A 22,308-nucleotide genomic window follows, 5' to 3' on the forward strand; every position below is an offset into this window, starting at 1 on the left:
CCTTCTGTCCATTTATTAATTGCTTTTGTTCGACGCTCGTTGCAGTTAATTAATTTAGCGACCACCCCAAAATAGCAATGAAAGAAGGCTTCTAGATCTAGTTTAAATTCGTTACCTCCCTAACCTTATGGTACCTTCTTTATTGATATCAGTCATCCTTCTCTTTTCATTACCTTATTAGTTTTTTTCCGGAACTGAAAACAGAGTAAGCATCAGGAGATTTCTGTTGCCGTATCCTGTAGAAGCGCGCTACTTACTGATAAACCTTCTAGCTTATGTCGGAAATAGAGCCACTCGTATTGAAGTCTATGGATGTACAGGTTTGTGAATACAAATTCTCTATGTTTGGTATGTTGCCCATGAATAATCTGAAGAATGTCGACAAACGGCGTTGTTGTGTTGGTATTTCTACAGTCCGCACAATTTTACCCACAATACACTTCATTCCATTAAGAATTTCTTGGTATGGAGTCATTGCCGGACGCCATATTTCAGAAAAAAAAAGAGAAGGATTTTGAAAACTTTTAGGAATGAAATAATTTGATATTTGAGGTTGGAAATCGTTACTAGGCTAGGTTCATATAAATTACCACTGCGCCTTGGTCTTACTATGTCCAATAGAGACAAACTTGGCCAAGAATGCCACGATCCTCATCAGTTTTATGTCCCCATAGATCCGTTTCGTACCTGAAATTTTCTCTGCATTTGTAGAGCAAAGGCCCTCCGATACGGGCTTAATTTTTAACTATGAGAGATTTGTGAATGCATACACTACACATAGACCAGTTAACCCGGTAAAATACGTTCTAGACTGCATTTATTTGATATTGTGAAATTCATATTGTAAAAGTAGACAGCATTCCGCGGCTTTCTGACTCACATTTGGTTAAGTCCTAAAGATCAGGTTGCCTTCAACTGCTATCGCTCGTCCTCGTTTCTGTTGCGTGTAGCGAGCAGGGGCACGTATAATCTTTCTGCTTAGTTGTCTGGTGTCGTTCTCTGTTACCCATTCCCCTCCTGGGGGGAGAAGGAAGTTGTAAGAGAAAAGTGCTGTACCTCAGAACAAATCCCACACTCCACAAAGTTATCCTTAGGTGACTTTTGCGGAGGTCTGTGTTTACATGTTAAATTTTTTTTAACCCAATCCTTGATCGTAATAAATATCAAAGGTAGTAAGAATTTTTTTCAGTGATAACTTTCAAAAACAAATCCATTAAATTATGATCTATTGTCAGGGGATTATTCTGCATCTAAGGTGGGAATTCAGAGCATTGACAAGATTGCAAATTCTTCTATGACCGCCTCAAGCTGGAAACCTGGTTACTACCCTTATGCAGCGAGGTTGTCCAAGTCGATTGGGAATGGTTCTTGGTGTGCGGCTGCCACCAAACAAGATGAATATCTACAGGTGGATCTAGGGAAGCAATACAGCTTGGTCAAAATAGGGGTGCAAGGTGACACTGCATGGGGCTCAGGAATGAAACAGTTCTACATTGCTTACTCCAGAAATGGAGGAATGTGGACTAATTACATGATACACGGAGCGAGAAAGGTAGGGGAGAGGAGAAATAGTTAGGTTAAAAATGAATTTGACCAGTGCAATTTTAATTCTAATCATGTTTTTTTGCGTCCAAACTTTTTGAAGATCAAGATCCTTCAATGTCTTTTTGAGTATGAATGAACTGGAATCAATTCGCGAATTGTATATTCTACTGACAGAAATCACAATTTTCTTTTGTATGATAACAATTTAGTATTGATCCTCACTTATAAAATAACTCACAAGACAAACCAATAATCAGCCCTCAATGAAACCTTTTATTTCTTCAAGGTATGGTGACCTGTATCCACGAGTAAACATTCATATACATATCGATTCATTTAATCCGTACATTTTTTTAACTTTCAGCTATTTGAAGGTGTTAGCGGTGACTCGGTACGTCGAACAGTTTTTGAACGAACTTTCGTCGCGAAGATGATCAGGGTTATCGTAAACAGTTGGTACAGTTGGCCGTGTCTGAGAATGGAGTTGTATCACACAGGTGAGACTATTAGGTCTCCGTTTGTTCGTAATCTCCTTCTACATTCATAACCGTGGTAGCAGTCAAAACACGCACTTTTGGTTTTTCTTTGTGTAGATTGTAAGAACAACCTGAGCTTTAGTCTTAAAGAAGCCAAAAATGGAGGATACACAGCATCGAGTTTCCTTGGACCTGGTTTTGAGCCGTGGCGTGGAAGCATCCTCACTTCAAGCAAACAACATGGCTGGTGCGCAGAAAACAGTTCAACTCCAGACTATTTGCAAATTGATCTGAGAGTTCTTAATCGCGTCACTGGAGTTTTGACCAGAGGAATCGTTGCAGGGGTTTTAGAGAAGGAAGCTTGGGTGAAACAATACACAGTTCAACACAGCATACTAGGGGATCACTGGATTAATCACAAGGAGGAAGGAGTCGTCAAGGTGAAGTGTTCAAAGCAATAATTTGAATTTCAGTTGGTTTTTCGTATGGAGCTCCTTCCAAAAATCATAGTGTGATAGTAAATGATACCATTGAATAAATAAAAATGGAGCGCTTAACCCTTAATGACTTTATAACTTAACATTACTATGCATATTATCCATACTAATCTTTATACAATACTTAAGGTACTGGCAAAGAGACAATCAATAGGTTCTTTAGTTGGTGATCATTTCCTTTGCTTTTGCGAGGTTGATTTTTAATTCAAGGGTGATGTTGCAAGGAGAAACAAGACTCTAGTAACTGGGGGAGGGGGAGGGGAAGGAGTTTTCATTGTATTATCAGAGTTTTCCAGAGAAGGATTAGACGCAGCTAAACGAAGGGCAAAGAAATCAGCCCGGAACCAATGGTTGAGGATCTAAAAAGGGGCTGTCTTGACTGGTGAAGGGAGACTGCACAGTAACCCATTGATGTGATAAGATACGTAGTTTATCAGAAACCGTCACTCTTAAATACACCTCTGCCATATCATTCTACAATAAGAGAAGCCATTCCTGCTCTTAAGCAGTAAATCTGAGAAGAAGAACCTGCAAGGAGAATTGAATGTTGAATCTTCATTCCTTTTTTGGTCACTTAACTGTTTACGGTGAACCTTATTTAGAGCCTAATGGAAAAACGATGACTTTTGTGTAGCTAGGAACGGTCCTACTCAGTATACAACATGGGTTTTTTTTTTCATGGGTCTCTTTTTGCTTACATATCAGACATTTGATGCAAACGCAGATGCAGTTTTTTCAAAGAGCCAGGTCACCAACTTCTACGCCCGTTTTGTTCGAGTAATTCCTAAACAGTGGCATTTCAGACCATGCATGAAAGTGGAACTTCAAGGCTGCGAAGGTAATCTTTAAATATTTTCAATTTATCCTGTATATATGACGTGGACAATGGAACAGTTCGTCAGAGTCAATCGAAGAGTTGTTTGTCAGCCTGTTTCGATAGAACGGATTGGTCAGTTTTTCCTGGATGGTATTGGCTGTTAGACTTAGCTGTGATTGTTAGTTAGATCGTGCTGTTCGTTGCGTTGTTTAAGGTAAGTAGTTAGTATGATGGCACTATTTGTCGACCTTTGTCTTGAAAGCAGGTCATACCGTAGGTTTGACATGCCCAGATCCACCCAGTAGGGTTTTTCTTAAGTCGATTTCTTACTTCACTTTTTCGCATCTCGTGTTTGCACGTATTCTGTTGGTCTTGTGTTGAGGTTTCCACCAGTCAGGGTGATTTGGATTTTTTAGCAGTGGACTCTTTTCATAACTTTTCAATAAATGTCAACCACACTGTACATGTATTTTCTTACAACGTCCTTGGATCTTTTGTAAATACGAAGTTCATCCTCACAATTTGGTAATTTTTTTTTTCATGTAGAGTGTTCATCTCCATTGGGAATGGAGCATGGTGAGATCGCTGGCGACCGAATAAAAACATCAATGCCCATCTCAAGTAATACTAATGCCCGACTACGCTGTAGCCGATATAGTTTTTTGGGTAGTTCCCAATGGGAGCCATTCATTCAAGTTGACTTAGGGCCGGAAAATAAACGACTGACAGCTTTTGCTATGCAAGGAAGGGATTATACTTACAATACTTGGGCCGTCTACGTGAAATATGCAGTTGGGGATGGGTCAGAATGGTTCAATTACACGAAAAATGGAGAGACAGAAGTACGATTTACTGAACATTGTATTACATCTAGAATTAATTGCAGCCAAGGGGTTTATTTCCATCTGCGCATTTGCTATGGTGTGATAATGTTGCAGCATTAATAGATGTCCATGGGCGCGATTTGCTGCTACAATGACTCAGTGGGCCGAATGTTTTATCAATGCGTCATACGGATAAAAACCGTACACTGCTTTCTTTGTATGTTTCCAACAGACCGGAGTGAGTAAGAAGTAGGAAAACCACGATTAGCGCCTAAGGCTATAGCTAATGATTCCACTTAGCATTTATATGTTGGTTCTTTTCCAATTGGTTTTTAGCGCTGTGGAAATTCTGTCAACACTCCCACGCACCATTTTTCGTATGGCGTTGCTTTGAATGTTTTTTTTTTGTTTCCATTTTATTTGTCGTTTAATACCTTGCCAACGGAAAAAAAATGCAGTAGCCATACTTGACTGGTCAGCTGACTTCGGCCAATTTGAATAGAAAAGAAAAAGAGATTTAGTTTGCTCGAAAAGGTGACACGTAACCATTTGACTTCATCTCATAGTATGCGGTTGAAAGGTCCCTCTCCACATCAGGAGTCATTGCATTGTGAGAGAAATAATAAACACCTGTAGGGGGCAGGAGGTTTCCATATCAATGGGCTTGTGAAGATTGATAACGGGAAAAAATTATGTTGGAGTCGACGTCAAACCAGGATAAATTTTACGTTCACTGAATGGCTTTTTTCAATTTGACAGATATTTGAAAGAGACCAACACATGGACATGATGACCAAACATTTCTTCAAACGCACCTTGACGACTCGCTTCATTCGTGTTCTTCCACTCACGTGGTCTCATGATGTTGGCCTTAGAATTGAATTGTACGGTTGTCCAGGTATGCGAAGCTCTTTATACTGAGGAAAGAGGCGAGTAAACATATGCATAGAGTGCATAGTGGGGAGGGGAGGGTAAGGTTTACAGAATACCAAAGTGCTCATCGTCATTGAATGGTTCCTACGTATACAATCCTGACGTTCTCAACGTCAATTTTCATTTTGTAGTTTTTCGTCTCTCGTTTTCATCATTGCAGTGGCCAGGGAGCTCTAATCTACATAAAAATTAGACAACAAGGCTCAATTTTCGTGTGCAGATCAACAGTAAATGAAGCGATACCGATTTCACCATCATTTGTAGGAGTGGGGTCCATTGTCTGTTTCTCCAAAAGAGCCAGTGGCTGTTACTAAAGGGTTGATTTTGTCCGAAAAAAGGAAAAATTAAAAAAAAAGCACATTTTAATTTGGAGAGACCATTCGGCTAGGTGAGGTCTTAGTTTTACACCAGAAGGACCTCCAGCAATTTTTAATCTTCTTGATCGCAAGTTCCTCTCATCTCAATAACGTGGTAGAAAATTTGAGAAAATATTCCCCTTTCTTTTTAGAGTGTCTGAAAAACGTAAAGGGAAATTTCTTCTTTCTTGTGATTGTCAGTGTTAAAATTGATTTTCATAATCAACACGTCAATCTCTGGTCAATCTTTGAGAACTTGGAATATCTATCGAAATATTACCGAGCCAATAAGGTAATTTTAGTACGCTTTTTTTCAGTATGCGAAAACCCCCTCGGCATTGAAGGTGGTCTTCACAACGTGACTGCATCCTCCTTCAGAGGAGCTGGGCACGAACCTTGTTGGGGACGACTCAACTCTGCAGGCATTTGGCGCCCTTACACCAACCAAATATACGAATTCCTTCAAGTGCGCTTTGATCACGTGATGGCCATAATAGGTATTGCCACTCAGGGTTATAGTGCCTCTTGTGGACGAGTTAAGAGATTCTGGCTGTACCATAGTTTGGACGGAATGCGATTTGAATTATACAACGATCCTATAATGGGAGACGTAAGTGGAGCAGGCCTGTTTGTTCAATAACATTTTCAATCTTGACCGTCACATCCCGGTCTCAGAAGGGAGAGAAACTTGGGAATTGTATCTGGAGGTTTCGCATACTTGCAAGTTTGTCCTTGCATCACCTTTGTGAGTTCCACCTCTGAAGTTAAACAAGTTCCAGTGATATTCTTCGATCAACATGCAATTATTTTTTTATGATTCAAACGCGTGACTGAAAAGAAAGCTGAGTTGCTTTGGCCCAACGAAACGAAATACGTGCTTTGATCACAAATTCCTTCAGCATATTTTTAGCTCCTTAAGGAGCACTCTTTTGCTTAGTTTGATCTAAAAGAAGCTATGGAAATTTCCTGCGAACACGAGCATAAAGCAGTGTTAAAGCAATTGGTTTGAGACCAGAGTAACGAAGCGGCTTTAAGTTACTAGTGTAGGAGTCCTTCGTTGTTTAGCACGCTTAAGAGTTTGCGTGTCGATCGAACTTTGCATTTTCATCGAAATTAGTTAGGGGGTAAGGATGGAGACGAACTTGTTTAACTGCCGGACGAACTCACAAAGGTGGTGGGGGCGAGCATGCAATAAGGCGAGCGAAAACTCCTTAAACCCCGAACGTCAGCTCGTTTCCTCGTAGACTTCGTTTCCAGTCTCACTGAAATCTCCGAATGTTAATAAGAGGGGGAGATGAAATTACGTAAACAGAAGTTCATCTTCAGTTCAGTGTAAATGGAACTCTATTCACATCAGTGTGAATAGTAAGCACTTTCTGTTCGTGAGCTGAAAAGCTATACATGTAGTTTTAAAACCTTGGGTAAACTAGAGAAGCATCTCCTTTAGATTTCTGTTAAAATGCTATAATGTGCAGGTCATTCATAATATTAGTTATCGAGGTTGGTCTGTGCTTCAAAAGCTGGTTAATAATACATTGCTAAATTCGGTTTGCGCAAGTTTTAGGTCACCCTACACTTTTCATGGACAGGATTTTTTTCCTTGCTGAAACTCTCTTCGAATGAAAGCTCATTGGGTTTTGTTGGTAGTTTTGTTAGAGTAGTAGAGAGCATTTTTAAAATCACTCAGCGAATCTTATTTTAAGTATTATTTTTGTTGACATGCGTTTACAGAACAAACTCCAGATTTAATAATGACCAGAAAAGATAGGGACGTTCCGGAAAATATGCTTTTTTTCGATATTGTTTTTTATAGGGATGTTCAAAACTTTGGTTCGACACTTCTTATCAAAAATTCATAAATTTCAAGATAAAAAGGTGAAACACAAATTTCTAAAACAGATAAATGACACTTCCATGAAAGCTGTTAAGGGAAAGAAAATGAATTTCATTCCGTCAACATAAGGGTGTGAATTTATGAGGGATTCTATAGTGTAAGAAAAATCCTTCAAAAACCCTTTGGTTGGTTTGAAATTGATTAATTTTATTTGAAAATTCTTTCATAAACCAGAACAAAAGAAAATAAGTCCCCACACGCTGTCATGCAGATTCAAAGTATTACTGTCAGTTTCTATGATATAAAACTAAGTTCGTCTCGCAAGCAAATCTGGAATCACCCTTTATTTTTTGATTTTGGGAACTGACCCAAATTTTCTGAATGGTAGAATTCTTTTCAAAATGTTTTGAAATCTTCCACAATGCGATATCAGCGATGAACCAAACTGTTGAGCTTTCGAAAGGATCGCTCAGTGAGTTACGCGAAGCTATAGTGTTTTCTTTAACCTTTAATGAAGGGCAACGAACGTATCACCCATTCATTCTTGCTAATAAAAATAGCAAAATTAAGCCAGGTACACCTGTTTGGCACGGTCTGTTTCACATTGTTTTATAGCAGAGAGTTTAGTGCTCGAAACATGATTTGCTTCAAGTGAAATAGTGTGAACTACGTTTCTTGGGCTGCTAAAAGTGGGATAACTTTTTAATCAAATGATGAATGTAGAATTAATAGTTTGGCAAAGAGAACAAACATACAGCTACTTGATTCGAAACAAATAAAAATCAATTTCCTACTTTGCTGTTTTAGAGACCCATAATAAAAATAACGCGAGAACGTTAATTTAAAATTTTGACTTAAACTTTATGATCAAACAACATTATTTGTCATCGTAATTGTCTTACTTCCTGACGCTTTTCTTCTTGGGATTACAGCTCGCGTGCTACAAAGACATACATTCACAAGTGTTCATGAGATAGCTCTTTCAAAACTGAGCCCTATGTTTTCTTTGTTCATCAGTAATGAAGCAAACGAGACCAACTTTTCAACTGAAAAGCCTTATTTAGGGTATTTGGCCAACGAGACGAGAATGGCTAAGGCTTTTCAAACGCTAGCCTTGTCTTCATTCATTGCTGTCTCAGTTTTTGGCAATATTGCCTCGTTGTTACATCAGTGTATAAAAACGTTAACAAACGAATGCACGTTTTTAGTAACTACCTGATGGTGAACCTGAGCATTGCAGAAATGTTGCTGGTAATTTTCAGCTTGTCGCGTATGTTGACTCTTTTTCGTTCATGTTGGTTACGAGTGGCTGGTCGACGGATCATTGGGTTTGTTCCTTTGCAAAGCGCAACACTCTTTTATCATCAAGGCACTATTGCGATAGCTTCTCTCTCACGCTTTCGTATTGATGAGAACATTGTTTAGCTTTTATCAAGACTCCGCGTCTAATACACGATTGCTTTCTAGTTTTAGGTTTCTTTGAGATTGAAATCGCTTCCTGGCTTGTTAACTGTTTCTTCAAACAGTTAAATTATATCCGCCAATTATATCCGTTAGAACGCCAAAAAAAATAGACACAAAATGGGGTGGTAAAAGGCGGTAGAAAATTATTCAACTCTGACTGAAATGGGAATCAAAAAGAGCGTGCCGGCTATCCACCACATACTAAAAGACTTAATGGATTAAGTTCGCTTTATTTGGCTTTAAGAAAAGGTCTTAAACGATGAGGCTGCGCAGTCATTCAACAGTAACTTCTCTGCGGTTATTTACAAGTTCCTACATCATTTTAGTACATCTCAGATGTGATAATAATTTGTACAGAGAATATAAATCTACGAATCAGATCTTTTACGTAGCGTTAATGTTTCATAATATTCGTTCTCGAGCTGATGAGTAGATATTTGTTAATCGTAATAAATTCTAAACTTAATCACCTAACTTGAGCCTAAAACACTTAGGTTTCATTGAATATCAACGCGCCTGTTAAAGAGAAATGTGCTTAAATGAAAAATAACACTGCACGTAAATGGTACTTGGGAGAAGGGAACTTGTCACAATTTACAGTCCATCGTCTTGGCCTTCTTTTTACGAAAGCATTTTGTAGTCATTTACATCGCGGCCCCTACTTCAAACACTGTCAATCATTAAAGGCCTAGTTCAAAAGGTAAACTTTGTCACTACAGGCCACGAGAATTCGCCCATCTGACGTTATTGCTATTCCTGTTGGATATGCAAAAAAAGAGGTACTTTTGCCTGTGAAGCGACCGTCTATAGGAAATTGCTGAACTCGATTATTGTTACAGTCACACACCAAGAGATTTTTGGAACGGTCCAGATGAATTCCGAAAGGCTAGTTAAATTGTCCGTCTTGATCTCCTTGTCTCCCAAACTTGTGTAAGAATGTTCCTGACTGATAAAAACTTCGATGTAGTTTTTTCCTCCATCGCATACCAGAAACTTGTCTTTATGAGAAATACAGCTTGTTGGTTTGTCTAGTTTTTCTGGGCCCTCGTTTCCAAATATTGTCATAGTGTCACCTTCGAATGACATTATCTGTACCCTGTGATTAGATTCCTCGGTTACATGCAGTGCGGCGTTCCTGATCAAAGTAAACATCAGACTTCTGAGCAAACTCTCCTTTTGCTCTTCCATATTTTCCGAAGGTTTGTACACATTTTCCTGTGTAGACATCTATTTTCTGAATCCTGTGATTTGATGAATCTGCAACTAGAATGTCGTTATCACTTACGAATGCCATACCGTGCGGGTGGTAAAATTTTCCAGCAATCTCGCCGTGGCCTCCAGTTTTTCTTACCAACGTTCCTGCTTTATCAAATAGGAATATGCAGTGTCGACTGATGTCTGTAATAGCCATCTCTTCCATCGTGTTTATTGCAATTCTGAAGAGTCTTTGGAGCTCTTCTCCGTTAAGAAGTTTTGAGTCCAACTCGCCAATTACAACAATCTCACGTGGTATTGCGACCACAGTGAAAGGAGAAGTTGGAAGTTTATCACCACTGATTTTCGCTTCAATGTTGTAGGAAACAGGTACTTTGGGTGTAAACTTCAATAATAGTTTGCCACTCTGTCCGTCGCAAACCACTACCTCTGTAACATCTTCTGTGGGTTCTACTGTAACTTCTACCTGTTCTTTAAGATCTGTTTGGGTGGAATACCCTCCAACCATAGGGGACAATAAGAATTCTGCTTCAACACCAGCCTTGAGAGTTTGATCCAGTCCCTCCAGTTTATACTGATCGGGATTTATTCCCTCTGAAACAACTATGCCCAGTTTTAGATCCTCTATAGACGATGGGACAAATTTTGATGAACGAAGTATCGTGATGAATTGGAAATTCAATTTCACGAAGTTCTTTAAATTTTTGATGTAAGATATCCTTACTCTCCATTATATCTGAGCTGGAGCTTTGTGACAAATTTTGTGCAAATTCAACCACTTGGTCCATTTGTTTCACCAGAGACTCGACTTCCACTTTTGACGAGTCAATTCTGTTGAGTTTCGTCACGCGTGTGGTCTCGAGTGACGCGATTGCTTCTTTCTCGCGTTCTCAAATCTGTTCGATCATGTGTTCAGCTGCTTGAGTAACTTTAGTTTTTGCGCTTGCGACGTTTTTTCCTAAGTTTGACTCTGTTTCTTCAATTTGTCGAACAAGTTTCTTCAAATCGTTTCCCCTTTCTCTGACGAGTGCAGTGTTGGCCGTGATGTTTCCTTTCTCGTTCTCAGCCATGTTGTCGAGTAAATCAACTTTGTGGTGTTGGTGAGTCCGTGACGATGCAAATATGGCCATACACTCGATTGACACTGAAGACAGAAAAATCTTTTGATCTCTTTCTGGCGAAATTTTTTTGAAAAAAAGTGCTGTTCCTTCAACAAAGCCTCTTAGTCTTGATCTTGAAAGTCCTTAACGGGCTTGACTTTGTGTCCACCGAAGTCGGTCCTCATTACTTCATGAACGGTTAAACAGACTAAACAGTCCGAGCACATGAATCTAACACAATCAAAGCAGTACTGAACGCTAGACTGGCTGTTATTCTTACAGTTATCACAAATAATACTTGTTCCATGACCACTTTCTCGAACAGCAAGGAGACTTAGTTTAACAAATGGTAAACACCACAGTGTACACTATTGAGTTATGAATGCACGCGGGAGGTTGCTAAGCACGAAAGAAGCGTAAGAGTCGCTCGAGGCGATAGCCGAGAGCGACTCTAGCTTTTTGAGTGCTTAGCAAACCTCCCGCGTGCATCCATAACTCAATAGTGTACGGTGTGGTGTTTACCATTTGTTTTATAACATAACATTGATACATTGTAGCTAAAGAGTTCCCTTTTATTTAACAAATCTTACGTGACTAGAAAAAACAAGCGCGCGCGGAAAAATAGTCTTTGCATTTGCTCACGTCAGCAGCGTACACCCATGGGCAAATGGGGGACGCTAAATTGACCAATCAGAGCGCGCGCTTTACTTTGGTTATGTTATAAAAGCTGTTGTGAAACAAACTTGTAGGTAAATTTTGAAGGCGATTTCCTTCTGGCAAATCGATTTCTACTTGACATCCGGGACATCGAGATTTTCCAAGTCTTTGGCTCTTTGTTGCATGTTTTTTTAAACATTCACAGCAAAATGTGTGAAAACAAGATATGATTTTCGGTTTCTTGAAGGTTTTTTAGACAAATGGAGCAAGTAACATGCCTGGTAAGGTTTCTCAAGAGCTACTCCATTACAAGACATGTACGTGATGACGTGTTGTACGTGTTAACGATTCCGAGAAAGACAGGAAGTTTGTCATCTCTAGACAGATGACGTGATTAACTGCAGCCGAATCGTATGACGTGACTAAGCTATTTTTGTGGATTTTTAATCACTCTTGCCGATGCTTTCTCTGTTCCCTGTAACTGAGGTTTTTTCTGCCAAATTTCGGTGGCGTCTTTTAGCGTCAGAACTGCTTTTATCTTTTTCTATGGCTGGGCTGCTTCGCTTGGGCTTTGTCAGAAATTCTGAATATTCATTCATGTTTGCTTCATCTGTCACGGCGTAAAATACCAGCCACGTGGTGTCCTCAGGAGTCCGTCGGACTGTGATTGATTCTCTCTGGCACTTAGATCACTGCTTAGAGAACTAAGTCTATTTACTCTTATGTAATTTGGTTATATCAACTAAGTTGAAATTGTAAATCGGCCACCGCAAACTGCTAAAAAGCTGACGTTTTGAGCGAAACGTCAGCTTTTTAACTCTTTACGGTGGTCAATCTACAATTTCAACTTAGTTGATATAACCAAATTACTTTGTTACCCCTTCCGACGCAGCACCATGGTTTCTTTAGAAACTTGACCCCCTCTCCCATTTATTCTCAGTTGCAATAACTTAGATGAAAGAATGGCGAACGAAAAAGACAAAAAGGAATTTATCAAGCAGATCCTCTCTTGATTAAGATTCAAAAGTAATTTCCTTGTCAGTTATACATTGTAAAGCGCTATCGGACATCACCCCGCAGCACCCTGTATGAAATGATTAAAGGTCATCATTATTACAGTGGAAATGCAGTATTCAAATCCTTCTTTAATTATTTCCAACAGCAATTCCGTGGTAATGAAAATAACGACGAAACAAAATTTATAAAGTTACGTTACGTTATCAAGGCCCAACATGTTCGCGTCAGACCGAAATCTTTCTACAGACACAAGTGCATGAGGTTTGAGTTATACGGATGCTCTGGTAACGGTGAGTAGTCTGTTATAATTGAAGTTATGTACCTTTCAAAACACGCATAAATTCAAATAAATCAAACTTCATGGCTTCTTCGCTAGCAATTGTTGTTCCATGAAAAGCGGACTCTTCTCTCGTCAAACTCCAAGATTAATATGCGGAATAGAAATAAATTGAATTAGTTATTTTATCTACGAAGCTAGGTCAAAGCCTACCGCTGTTTTTGTTTCTGTTACTCTTTGCACTTCGCCAAGTTTCTCTGATATTTCTCTGGCACCATTTATATACCTGGGTTCAGAGAGGCATTGTGAATAGACAGTGTCTGACCCGGGAACAAGGCAATGATTCTGACCAGCTTTTTAAATCCGTTTCTATTGTGCTAACCAGTGGGGAATCACATCTCCTAAAGTCTGTAAAAAATGCCTGATATACTTTGGTTGAAATGTCATTTAAAACAAGAAATGTATTCACAGAGTAACCTTACACACGCAGTGACTCCCAGTTAGTCTTCCAGGACTATGGTTTTCCAATAACAAATGCCATTAGTATCTCTTTGTGAGACAAAGAAGGAAACGGGGAATCATGAGGTTTAATGTCGGGCATTGTACATGCTCTCTACTCAGTGTTGATTTGATTTCCTTTTTCATTGGTTTGAAGTCCTGCAGTAGGAATCTTAAAGTAAGATTCTTTAAGCTTAATTTTTATTCACTGTTTTATCAGAACTAGACGGTGACAGATCTCTTGGATTCGAAGCTGGAAAAGTAGCAGATCAGTCCTTGACCGCATCAAGCATTTTAAACAAGTATCACAAACCTGAATTTGGCAGATTGAACACTTTCATCAAAGGAGGTTCTTGGTGCGCACGAGAAACAAATACGACCGAGTATTTGCAGGTGGACCTACAGGAGATACATAAGATCAGTAATATCATACTACAGGGAAAGTATACGGGCTCTGCACAAGGAAAAGGATGGGTTACCAAATTTTCAGTCACGTACAGTAACGATGGCACTGTGTGGAGCCGACACAAAGAGGGTGCAGTAGAAGTATGTGCCCTTTCATTCCTACGTAGTTCGTAGCGGAATCACTAACCATTTGAAATGGGAAGGCACCGCACAAAAGGTCTCCTTTTCCTAAACAGGTGACACCTGTGGGCATTGGTTAGTTGTAAAAGGAAAGTATAAATATAAACGATGGTTTAACATTTAAAACGCGCGTATATTTGGCGAGTTAAGCTGTATTTTTCCGAGCCCTGAGAGATAAGGACGATAAGCAAAACTTCTCATCATAATTATTACTTGTTAAACCATCAAATAAGGGATTTATTACTCCGAAATCATTTTATTTTTGAGCGCTCTGGCCTCCACTTTTCGAAGAAAAAATCCCAAGGCCTTATCGGAGCATCGGAACGATCCGTGCGCAAAAGACGAAAATAACACGAACAAAACCGTCTAAGTGTTCTTTGTGACCAGCAAATGCAATCTGATGGTCTTAAAAATCGTTGCTTAGAAACTCAAACCTGTAAAACGTAAGTAGATCAAGGTTTGGATCGTTTAGTGCTGTCACATTGTGTTCCTCCGCTTTCTGTCAGTATTTTATTTTGTTCTATCGTGAAATACGATCGCATTTTATGCACGTTCCGTTGCTCATATATGCGTGTAATAATACGGCCATTTACAATGTAACGGTTGACTGGACGTAGGCTCAGATTGGTTGAAATTTCAATCCTTGTTAGAGAGTAAAGTTATTTTACCCATTTTTTGGTATCACAAACTTGTGTCATTATTAAAGCTTCTGTATTCATTGAATATTGATTTTAAGCCTTTGCTGACAGGTATTTCTGGGAAATCGCCCTGATAACATGACAAAGAATCACGAGGTAGTGCCATCACTGTACGCTCGTTTTGTCCGGCTGCACGCAATGGAATGGTATCAGCTGATTTGTATGCGAGTTGAGTTCATTGGATGTAAAGGTACGTTTTTAAAAACCATTCCGAACCATAAAATCTCAAAAAAGATCATAAGAGAACACCAAAGATAGACACAGAAACTCATTTGACATTAAATGTGCTTCAACAACCCTACTATCAGTTTTGGTCAGAGCGTCACGTCACTTTGAGAGCAAAATTTGATAAAACCTAAGTGGTAATCGTGGGTGTTTCAGTGGTCTTCACATAGCTCATAAATGAGGAATTGTAGTCGTGCCAGTCTGTTGAAGACGTCTGATCTTCCAACATTTTGATTGATCAAGGGATAATTATAATTGATGATGTATATTTTTTTATCGATGTCTCTTTGCCTGCTCTGCCCGAACTTGGCAGCGCTGGAGACGTAAGCCATGACAAAACAAAGACTCCCCGGAATCCTTGTAATTTGAGTGCCAGACATCTACGTCAAACGTTCCCGGCTCAAGCCCGAGGCGGGTCTTTGTGTTGAGATTTTTGAGCAGTAAAGGTGACTCTCACGATGCCTCGCTGCATCTACGTTTATTGTAAATTTTGACTGCTTTTTTATTCTCCTACTTCTATGAAAAGAATCACTTCTCATCCCTAATCACCGTTGCTTGAAGTCTTCTTCTAATTTCAATCAATCAAGGTAGACTTCTCCGGCACCTCCATACATAAATAAGGAAATAGTTTTCAACGGATGCCTAATAAATTCGTTTTCATCGTCATATTTTGAAGGTGATAAATGACGTAATCATACACCGATTTCATAAATGGCGGACGAGCGCGACAAAAACTGGTACCCAGACATCAAAACGAGGCGTTTTAGGATAAACAACTTAAGTTTTACAAGGTTTACACTAGGGAGTTTGCAATTTTCTTAGGTTAGAAGCACTTCTTAGCCAAACGGATCGTTTAGATCGTTTTTTGTGATCAATTTCGAAATAAGTGAACCCAATATGAGTTATAAGTCATATATCTATTATTAAAAAACAAATATATATGAAATACATATATATGAACTGCGGTTATGAAACGTATATGTGCACTATCCTTCGCAGTAAAGCACTATTTAAGCAATAGTGAAAATCAGACCTGAAAAAAAAAAATTCAGGCCTGTACGGGATTCGAACCACTGACATCTGCGATACCAGTGCAGCGCTCTACCAATTGAGCTAACAAGCCAACTGGGAGCAGGCCATCAAATTAATTCGACATAAACCCGTAGATGATAAATCAAACAACAAATATATATGAATACACATATATGAACTGCGGTTATGAAACGTATATGTGCACGATCCTTCGCAGTAAAGCACTATTTAAGCAATAGTGAAAATCAGACCTGAAAAAAATTCAGGCCTGTATATCTATTATTGTTTGCCCGGTTGTACACAGAAGGGAGCTGTTGATCCGGAAGGGAATCGGGTTGGATTTTTTTGTTTCTCGAAGTACCAAAATCTTCGACAAGAATGGCTAGTGAAAATACGGTAATGAAAATATGGTAATAAAAATATGGATATGAAAATACGGTGGTGCAAATATGTGTACTTTTTCTATTAAACAAGGAAAATTTGCATATTTTAAGCATAAGAGCCAACGAGTGGTTGCAATAACCAGTCTTACCCACCACGCACGAACAAGTAGATTCCACAGCATCTCCAGACACAATACACATTGCTAGCTTAAGATTGTGGGGTTCGTCGTTCTTTCTGAATGAGTGATAGCACTTACTGCGAAAATTAAAGTAGTTCTCGTCGCTAGTGCGTTCTATGTTTTTAAAATACTCGTCTTCGAGGAATATTTTCCCCTTCTTCCAGCTAGTTGGAACCGAATGATGACTGCTTCCTAGCCACTTTCCGCTATTCTTGATACGTTTGTTCATCTCTACCTTCCTAAAAAGCGGCATTTTCTTTAACTGAGAGCCCCAACCACTTTCGGGAAATATAACCTTTTGTTGAAGAATATCGGCAGAACTTGAATCAACAACAGAACAACTCGTACCCTGCCCTTGGCAAGTTTTCGGTTTGTGTACAATAAATTAGGATCCGGATCAACAAGTAAACTACCTTTCCCTTGACTGATGTATTCCTCGACTCTTAAAATCAATGGGAATAAAAGGAGAAACAATTTAAGTGCAATTTTTTATTTCTCCAAATACAATTATACAATGATGACGTACACGATCGAACGATGTAAACAAGTTAAATATTTACCTCTTTACAAGTTGAGCTTTAGTGCGTAAACCTTTAGCAGAATCGTTCCTACATTTCAGCCAAAACCGTAGCTCATCATTTTTTAACTCCGATATCCGTTTGCCACTCAAAGAAGAACCAGGAATGTGGTTTTCCGTGAGTCGGTGGTCCTTAATCATCTCTCTCTCTCTACAAATTCTGAATGTTTTGTCCTAAAACGCCTCGCCTTCATGCTTGGCCGCTAACTCGACCCAGGTTTGCCGCCGTTAATGAAATCGTCTTATTACTTTTAACAGCGTGTGCAAAGCCACTTGGTATGGAAAATCGCCAGTTAGAGCAGATATCCGGATCCTCGAACAAAAACCGTTGGCATTATATCAGACTCAATAATAATTTACCATGGTATCCCACCACTAGCGACAAACGAATATTTATCCAAGTTGTTATACGTCCCTATGGCAAAACTGTTACGGCACTTAGCATTCAGGGACACAGCTACTGGGTTATATCCTTTACACTGGGGACTAGCGAGGATGGTTCAGAGTGGTACGATTATAATATTAATGGTAACATTGTGGTAAGTGTGTTAAAGGGTCAGAGAGTAATCTTAGAGATTCATTGGCAAACAGCAAGGGTCTAATCATTTAAGTATACAATTCGATTGCTTTGCATAGACAATACAAACGCTATTTTATACTGTTTATACTTCAGAAACTGCTGGGGCGGGAGAAGAGAAATCAATAGAGAGATTTAACACCACGTTTACGTGAAATGTGAACGGGAAGACTGACCACGTGAACTTGTTTTTCCCGCCACTTTTTCAGGTTTGCCGGTTTCACTTTGCTGTTTCTCCGAGAAAGTGACCTGTTTCGTGTTTGCCGTGTACGTAAGATTTTCTCCACTTTTTCCTCACAGAGTAGGAGTAAATTTCCGGAAAAAGGACACCAAAACCATTCCTTGTAAGTCATACGAGGCGTCTTTAAATCCACCATGATGTGAGCTCACTCGAGGCTAAAGCATCATGGTTCCCGCTATTTTACGTGGAACGTTAAACGGTAAGCTGACGTTTGCCGTTTCACGTAAACGCGCTGCTAAATCTCTCTATTGACGCTTGAAAAGCTTGGGGTGTTTAAAGCACCCGTCTAAACGCTAGTTTTAAGGTTTGTAGCGAACGTTTTGTTCAGATTGTCAGCCAATTAGGCTGATATATAATCGAGGGTATACTCAGTTGGGTATTGGTGAAGTAAATTAACTTTGCGCTTTCTGAACCAGTTTTGGTGCCGAATATATCACATCAGGCGAACAGATTAAATGGCTGTGTTAGCCTTTCTTCTTCTAAAGGTGCTTTATTGAAACATGCGATGACAACCTTTCTTTGTTATTGCGTTCGACAAAGTGGAGAACGTATCCGAATTTCGGGTTGATAGTAATTGAGAGTTGATCGGGCTTTAAGGCGGGTGGGCGGGCAGGCAATGATGTCACATTTTATATTCATTAAAACTGGATTAAACATTCAACTCCAACCTCCCGTGCCTACTAGTAAGAATTTTGTCTCCAAACATCGGGCAGAATATTCCTGTTCCTTTATGCCTCGGAAAATATTTTAACAAGGTTCGTGTTGTCTCAGATAAGATGCCGACGTTTCGCAAGGACTTATCGAGTTTCGGTGTAGATGAGTTATAGGGAGTGAAAAAAGGCGTAGCCTTCAAAGATTCAAGGTTTTTATGTTGTTGAACGGGTTGCTTTGGTGAAAGGATTTACTTTGGACAGAAATTAGTTACTAAACGAGCTCTTGACGTATCCTTGGTTGTTTTTGCGACATGTGTAATGTCGCTATGTATCAGTGTGTTCTTAAAAGTCATAAATGCCTAAACTACAATGGAACTCGAGGGGTTTGAAAATAGCTGAAAATTTTGTTGATTCTAAATGGTTAGGCAGAAAGTCGAACGCAAACTGCCGTTCATTTTTAAATTTGTGAGGTAGCCAACTCTATCACCTTCGAAACTCGTATTCCTCAGAATACTCAAGTCTTTGGATCTTACCAGATATAATCTTCAAATAAAAACCTTTTACATCACCTAATCTCTAAATATGAATTCTTTCCTTTATCGTGTTAGGTTATGCCAGGTTGTACAACCGGTTATGAAACCTCACGCCAGCCGCTGCCTAAGAACATTACGTCACGCTATGTTAGGCTTTACCCTCAAACGTGGCAGCACACTCCACAAATCAGTGTGGAGTTCTATGGATGTGATGGTAAAAATATGAATTAAATTTTAAAAAATAAAAAACTCATTTTTTAAATGAATGCCTACATAGTAACTCTAACCCAAACATTTTGGTTACCGTCAAAAAGAACAATCAGTCGCTTTACAGAGAGTGATTTTTCACCATCCTTCTCGTCAAAGGTGCTTGATAGTTCAAGTTCTCTAACTAATCTGCTGCAAACTTCTAGTGTGTGCTGAACCACTGGGAATGGCCAGCGGTCTCATACGAGACTCCAACATCAAAGCTTCATCTTTCAAAGTGGGCGGAGAACCCTGGCGCGCTCGTTTGGGGTCTGGTTCCGGCTGGATTGCATCATCTTTGGCATCTTCAGAATACATTGCGGTAGATCTTGGAGAGCCAAAAGTCATAACCTATATCGAGATGGAAGGGGATTCACTGAAGACTCACTGGCTGAAATTTTTTTTCCTGGACTACAGGATGACCACTCAAGAGCCGTGGACAACTTATGAACCTCGTGGAATAAATGGGGTAAATATCTCGTTTGACTGCAAGGTTTCTGATAACAGTTTCTGGGATCTGTATGCAACTATGCTTCCGTCTAATTCGTCATAATTTGTGGATTAGAGGGATCGCACTATACCCTATTTTCACGATTTCTTGTCAATTGTTACATGTTGTAGGGCAACGTACTTTCAGGTCTGCGGCACAACTTTAAAATTAAAGTAATGTTGTAGTATTTTGTAAAGACTGGTGTATGTTATCTTGAAAAGAAAACGTGTCAAACCTATCAAGATCGTCGCTTTTCTATATTTTTTAAGTAGCCTGAAAAATCGTTTTCTACGCTGTCAGATGTACGAGGCAAGTTTACAATCCTTGGTTATTTACTTGTTTTTAATTTTGATGTAGAAAATCACTGGTGTAGAAATGAAAAACATGGTGGCGACGATTGTAACAGAACAGAAGTTAGAAGCAAGATTCATAAAGATTCGCGTTGACCAGTGGCATTTAGGGGCAAATTTAAGACTTGAATTTTATGGCTGCAACAAAGGTACTACTTATCTGATAGACTGTAAATCGTTTGGTACTGCAACGGAGTGTGCAAAGTTTTGCCATGAAATTTACTCCTTACCAGATTACCAAAATGATTGATAGTGAAAAGGCTGACATAATGTTTGCTCAAATCACTTAAGTCCTTTAAGTTTGGAGGATTTACTTTATGAGTTGCACCACTCCGCAAAACTAGAAGGTGGTAATGGGGCTTTAGTATGGCACATAAAAATTTTATGAGTTGGCATGTGATCTGAGCACAAAAAACATGAGATTGTTGCTAACCAATTGTAGAAAGACAACTTTTTTGACATAGTTTTTCACTCCTATTCGCATAGACAGTTCTAATTTTCTTTTCAGTGTGTTCTGACGAGATCGGAATCGGCACCTGGGCAATAAAAGATTCTGCTCTCACCGCCTCTAGTTACCTGTCCTCACGCAGATACCCATGGATGGCACGCCTCGATGGCAGAGAGGCCTGGTGCCCAAGCAGAAACGATACTCAGCCTTTTTTACAAGTTGGTGAATTGTCTTATTTTAGTGCAGTGTTGATCAAACCTTTTGTTGGTCAAAATGGGCGTGTATATGTATTTACTGTATAAGACATTTGCTATACTAAAAGTATAAATCTTGAAAGTACAAAAACCTGGAAAATATTATCTGGTTAATTATCCTTTCGTTAAATTCTGTCAACCTTTCTAAGCCTTAATATAAGTTATTTTATAGTTTATATAGAATGTAGATAGATAGATAGATAGATAGATACTTTATTATAAACACCTTGCAGCCATGGGCTGAATTACGGAATATTTACAAGTACAGATGATAAAAAGGACGTGTAAAATATTACAACTTCGTCGTTAAGAAAGAAGGAAAATTATCTACATCTTATAAATATGGCTAAAAATAAAACTATTCTTCATGCGCTCGGTTTTGTATATAATGTTATTAGTTGTTATATTTGCTACGTGTGTGGTTTTCTTATATCAATGATTTATACTCATATTTTAATCTAATTATTTCAGACTTCCCTACTAGCGTAATGATAGCATTTTTCCTCTTCTATTCCTTTCTTTTTATATGTATATGTGTGCTATCTTGCTGACCACTGATTAATTTCATTTAATATTGTTGTCTACTGGCTGCCTGGCTCCGCTAGCCCCTATGGTTATTCCAGACTGCCAGTATACTATTTATTTCCAATATTGTTTTGTAACTTGACACAGGAAAGGGAATACAATTAAAGATTGTTGTTGTAGTAGCGAAAAAAAGTCGAATGGAGAGAGTTATCAGAAAACAAATTTGAATTGAGATGGAACTATCAGTATTATCCTCTTTAAGCTTACCCAGGGGAATCAGCTGTGAAAGAGAAACTTTAATATAAGACACCTCTCTTCTTTTGAACTGCGCATATGATTCGTTGACGTAGTGAAATGACAATCCAGAAGAGTTTATGACCAATTTGTAATCTCTTGCAATCGATTTGGTTTAACGAAGTGTTTATTCTATGTAACACGAGAGATGATGTAGAGGCCTTTCTTTGCAGTTGTTTTTTCTTTTATCTACCACTATTTTGCTAGTCATATGTGCTGAGCATGTACAGATAGTGATGACTTCTTTGCAGCCTCTATACAATAAGGAACATGAACAATGTGCATCTCAATCTATCGCAAGGTTTTGAAAGAGTATTTTCTTGAACTTTTCCTTATGTCTCTTAGGTTGACCTTGCGAAACCATACAGATTACGGTTTATTGCCACCCAAGGATTGCACAGTTCAAACAACAGCGCTTGGGTACAGCAGTACACATTGCACTTTCGCAAAGATCTTTTCCCTTGGATTCCATATTCTGAGAATGGCACTGAAAAAGTGAGTTATAAGG

At 39.0% G+C, this 22,308-nt stretch overlaps 1 protein-coding gene and 1 pseudogene across 1 annotated transcript in view; one reads left to right on the plus strand and one right to left on the minus strand.

Annotated features, from left to right (window-relative positions):
* Positions 1-22,308, plus strand: part of LOC111326285 (uncharacterized) — a 58,775-nt gene that overhangs the window by 13,082 nt on the left and 23,385 nt on the right. Inside the window, 17 exon segments of the mRNA XM_088753170.1 lie at positions 182-320; positions 1,236-1,552; positions 1,910-2,042; positions 2,139-2,461; positions 3,224-3,356; positions 3,882-4,177; positions 4,919-5,057; positions 5,766-6,058; positions 12,881-13,025; positions 13,731-14,056; positions 14,845-14,983; positions 17,448-17,728; positions 19,269-19,407; positions 19,607-19,908; positions 20,287-20,428; positions 20,788-20,945; positions 22,146-22,295. Coding sequence (XP_088609296.1) covers positions 182-320; positions 1,236-1,552; positions 1,910-2,042; positions 2,139-2,461; positions 3,224-3,356; positions 3,882-4,177; positions 4,919-5,057; positions 5,766-6,058; positions 12,881-13,025; positions 13,731-14,056; positions 14,845-14,983; positions 17,448-17,728; positions 19,269-19,407; positions 19,607-19,908; positions 20,287-20,428; positions 20,788-20,945; positions 22,146-22,295 — 3,555 coding nt within the window.
* On the minus strand, positions 8,957-12,035 carry LOC148742235 (E3 ubiquitin-protein ligase TRIM45-like; annotated as a pseudogene).

Source organism: Stylophora pistillata, chromosome 1, assembly GCF_964205215.1.
Source record: "Stylophora pistillata chromosome 1, jaStyPist1.2, whole genome shotgun sequence".
NCBI classification, from domain to species: Eukaryota; Metazoa; Cnidaria; class Anthozoa; order Scleractinia; family Pocilloporidae; genus Stylophora; species Stylophora pistillata.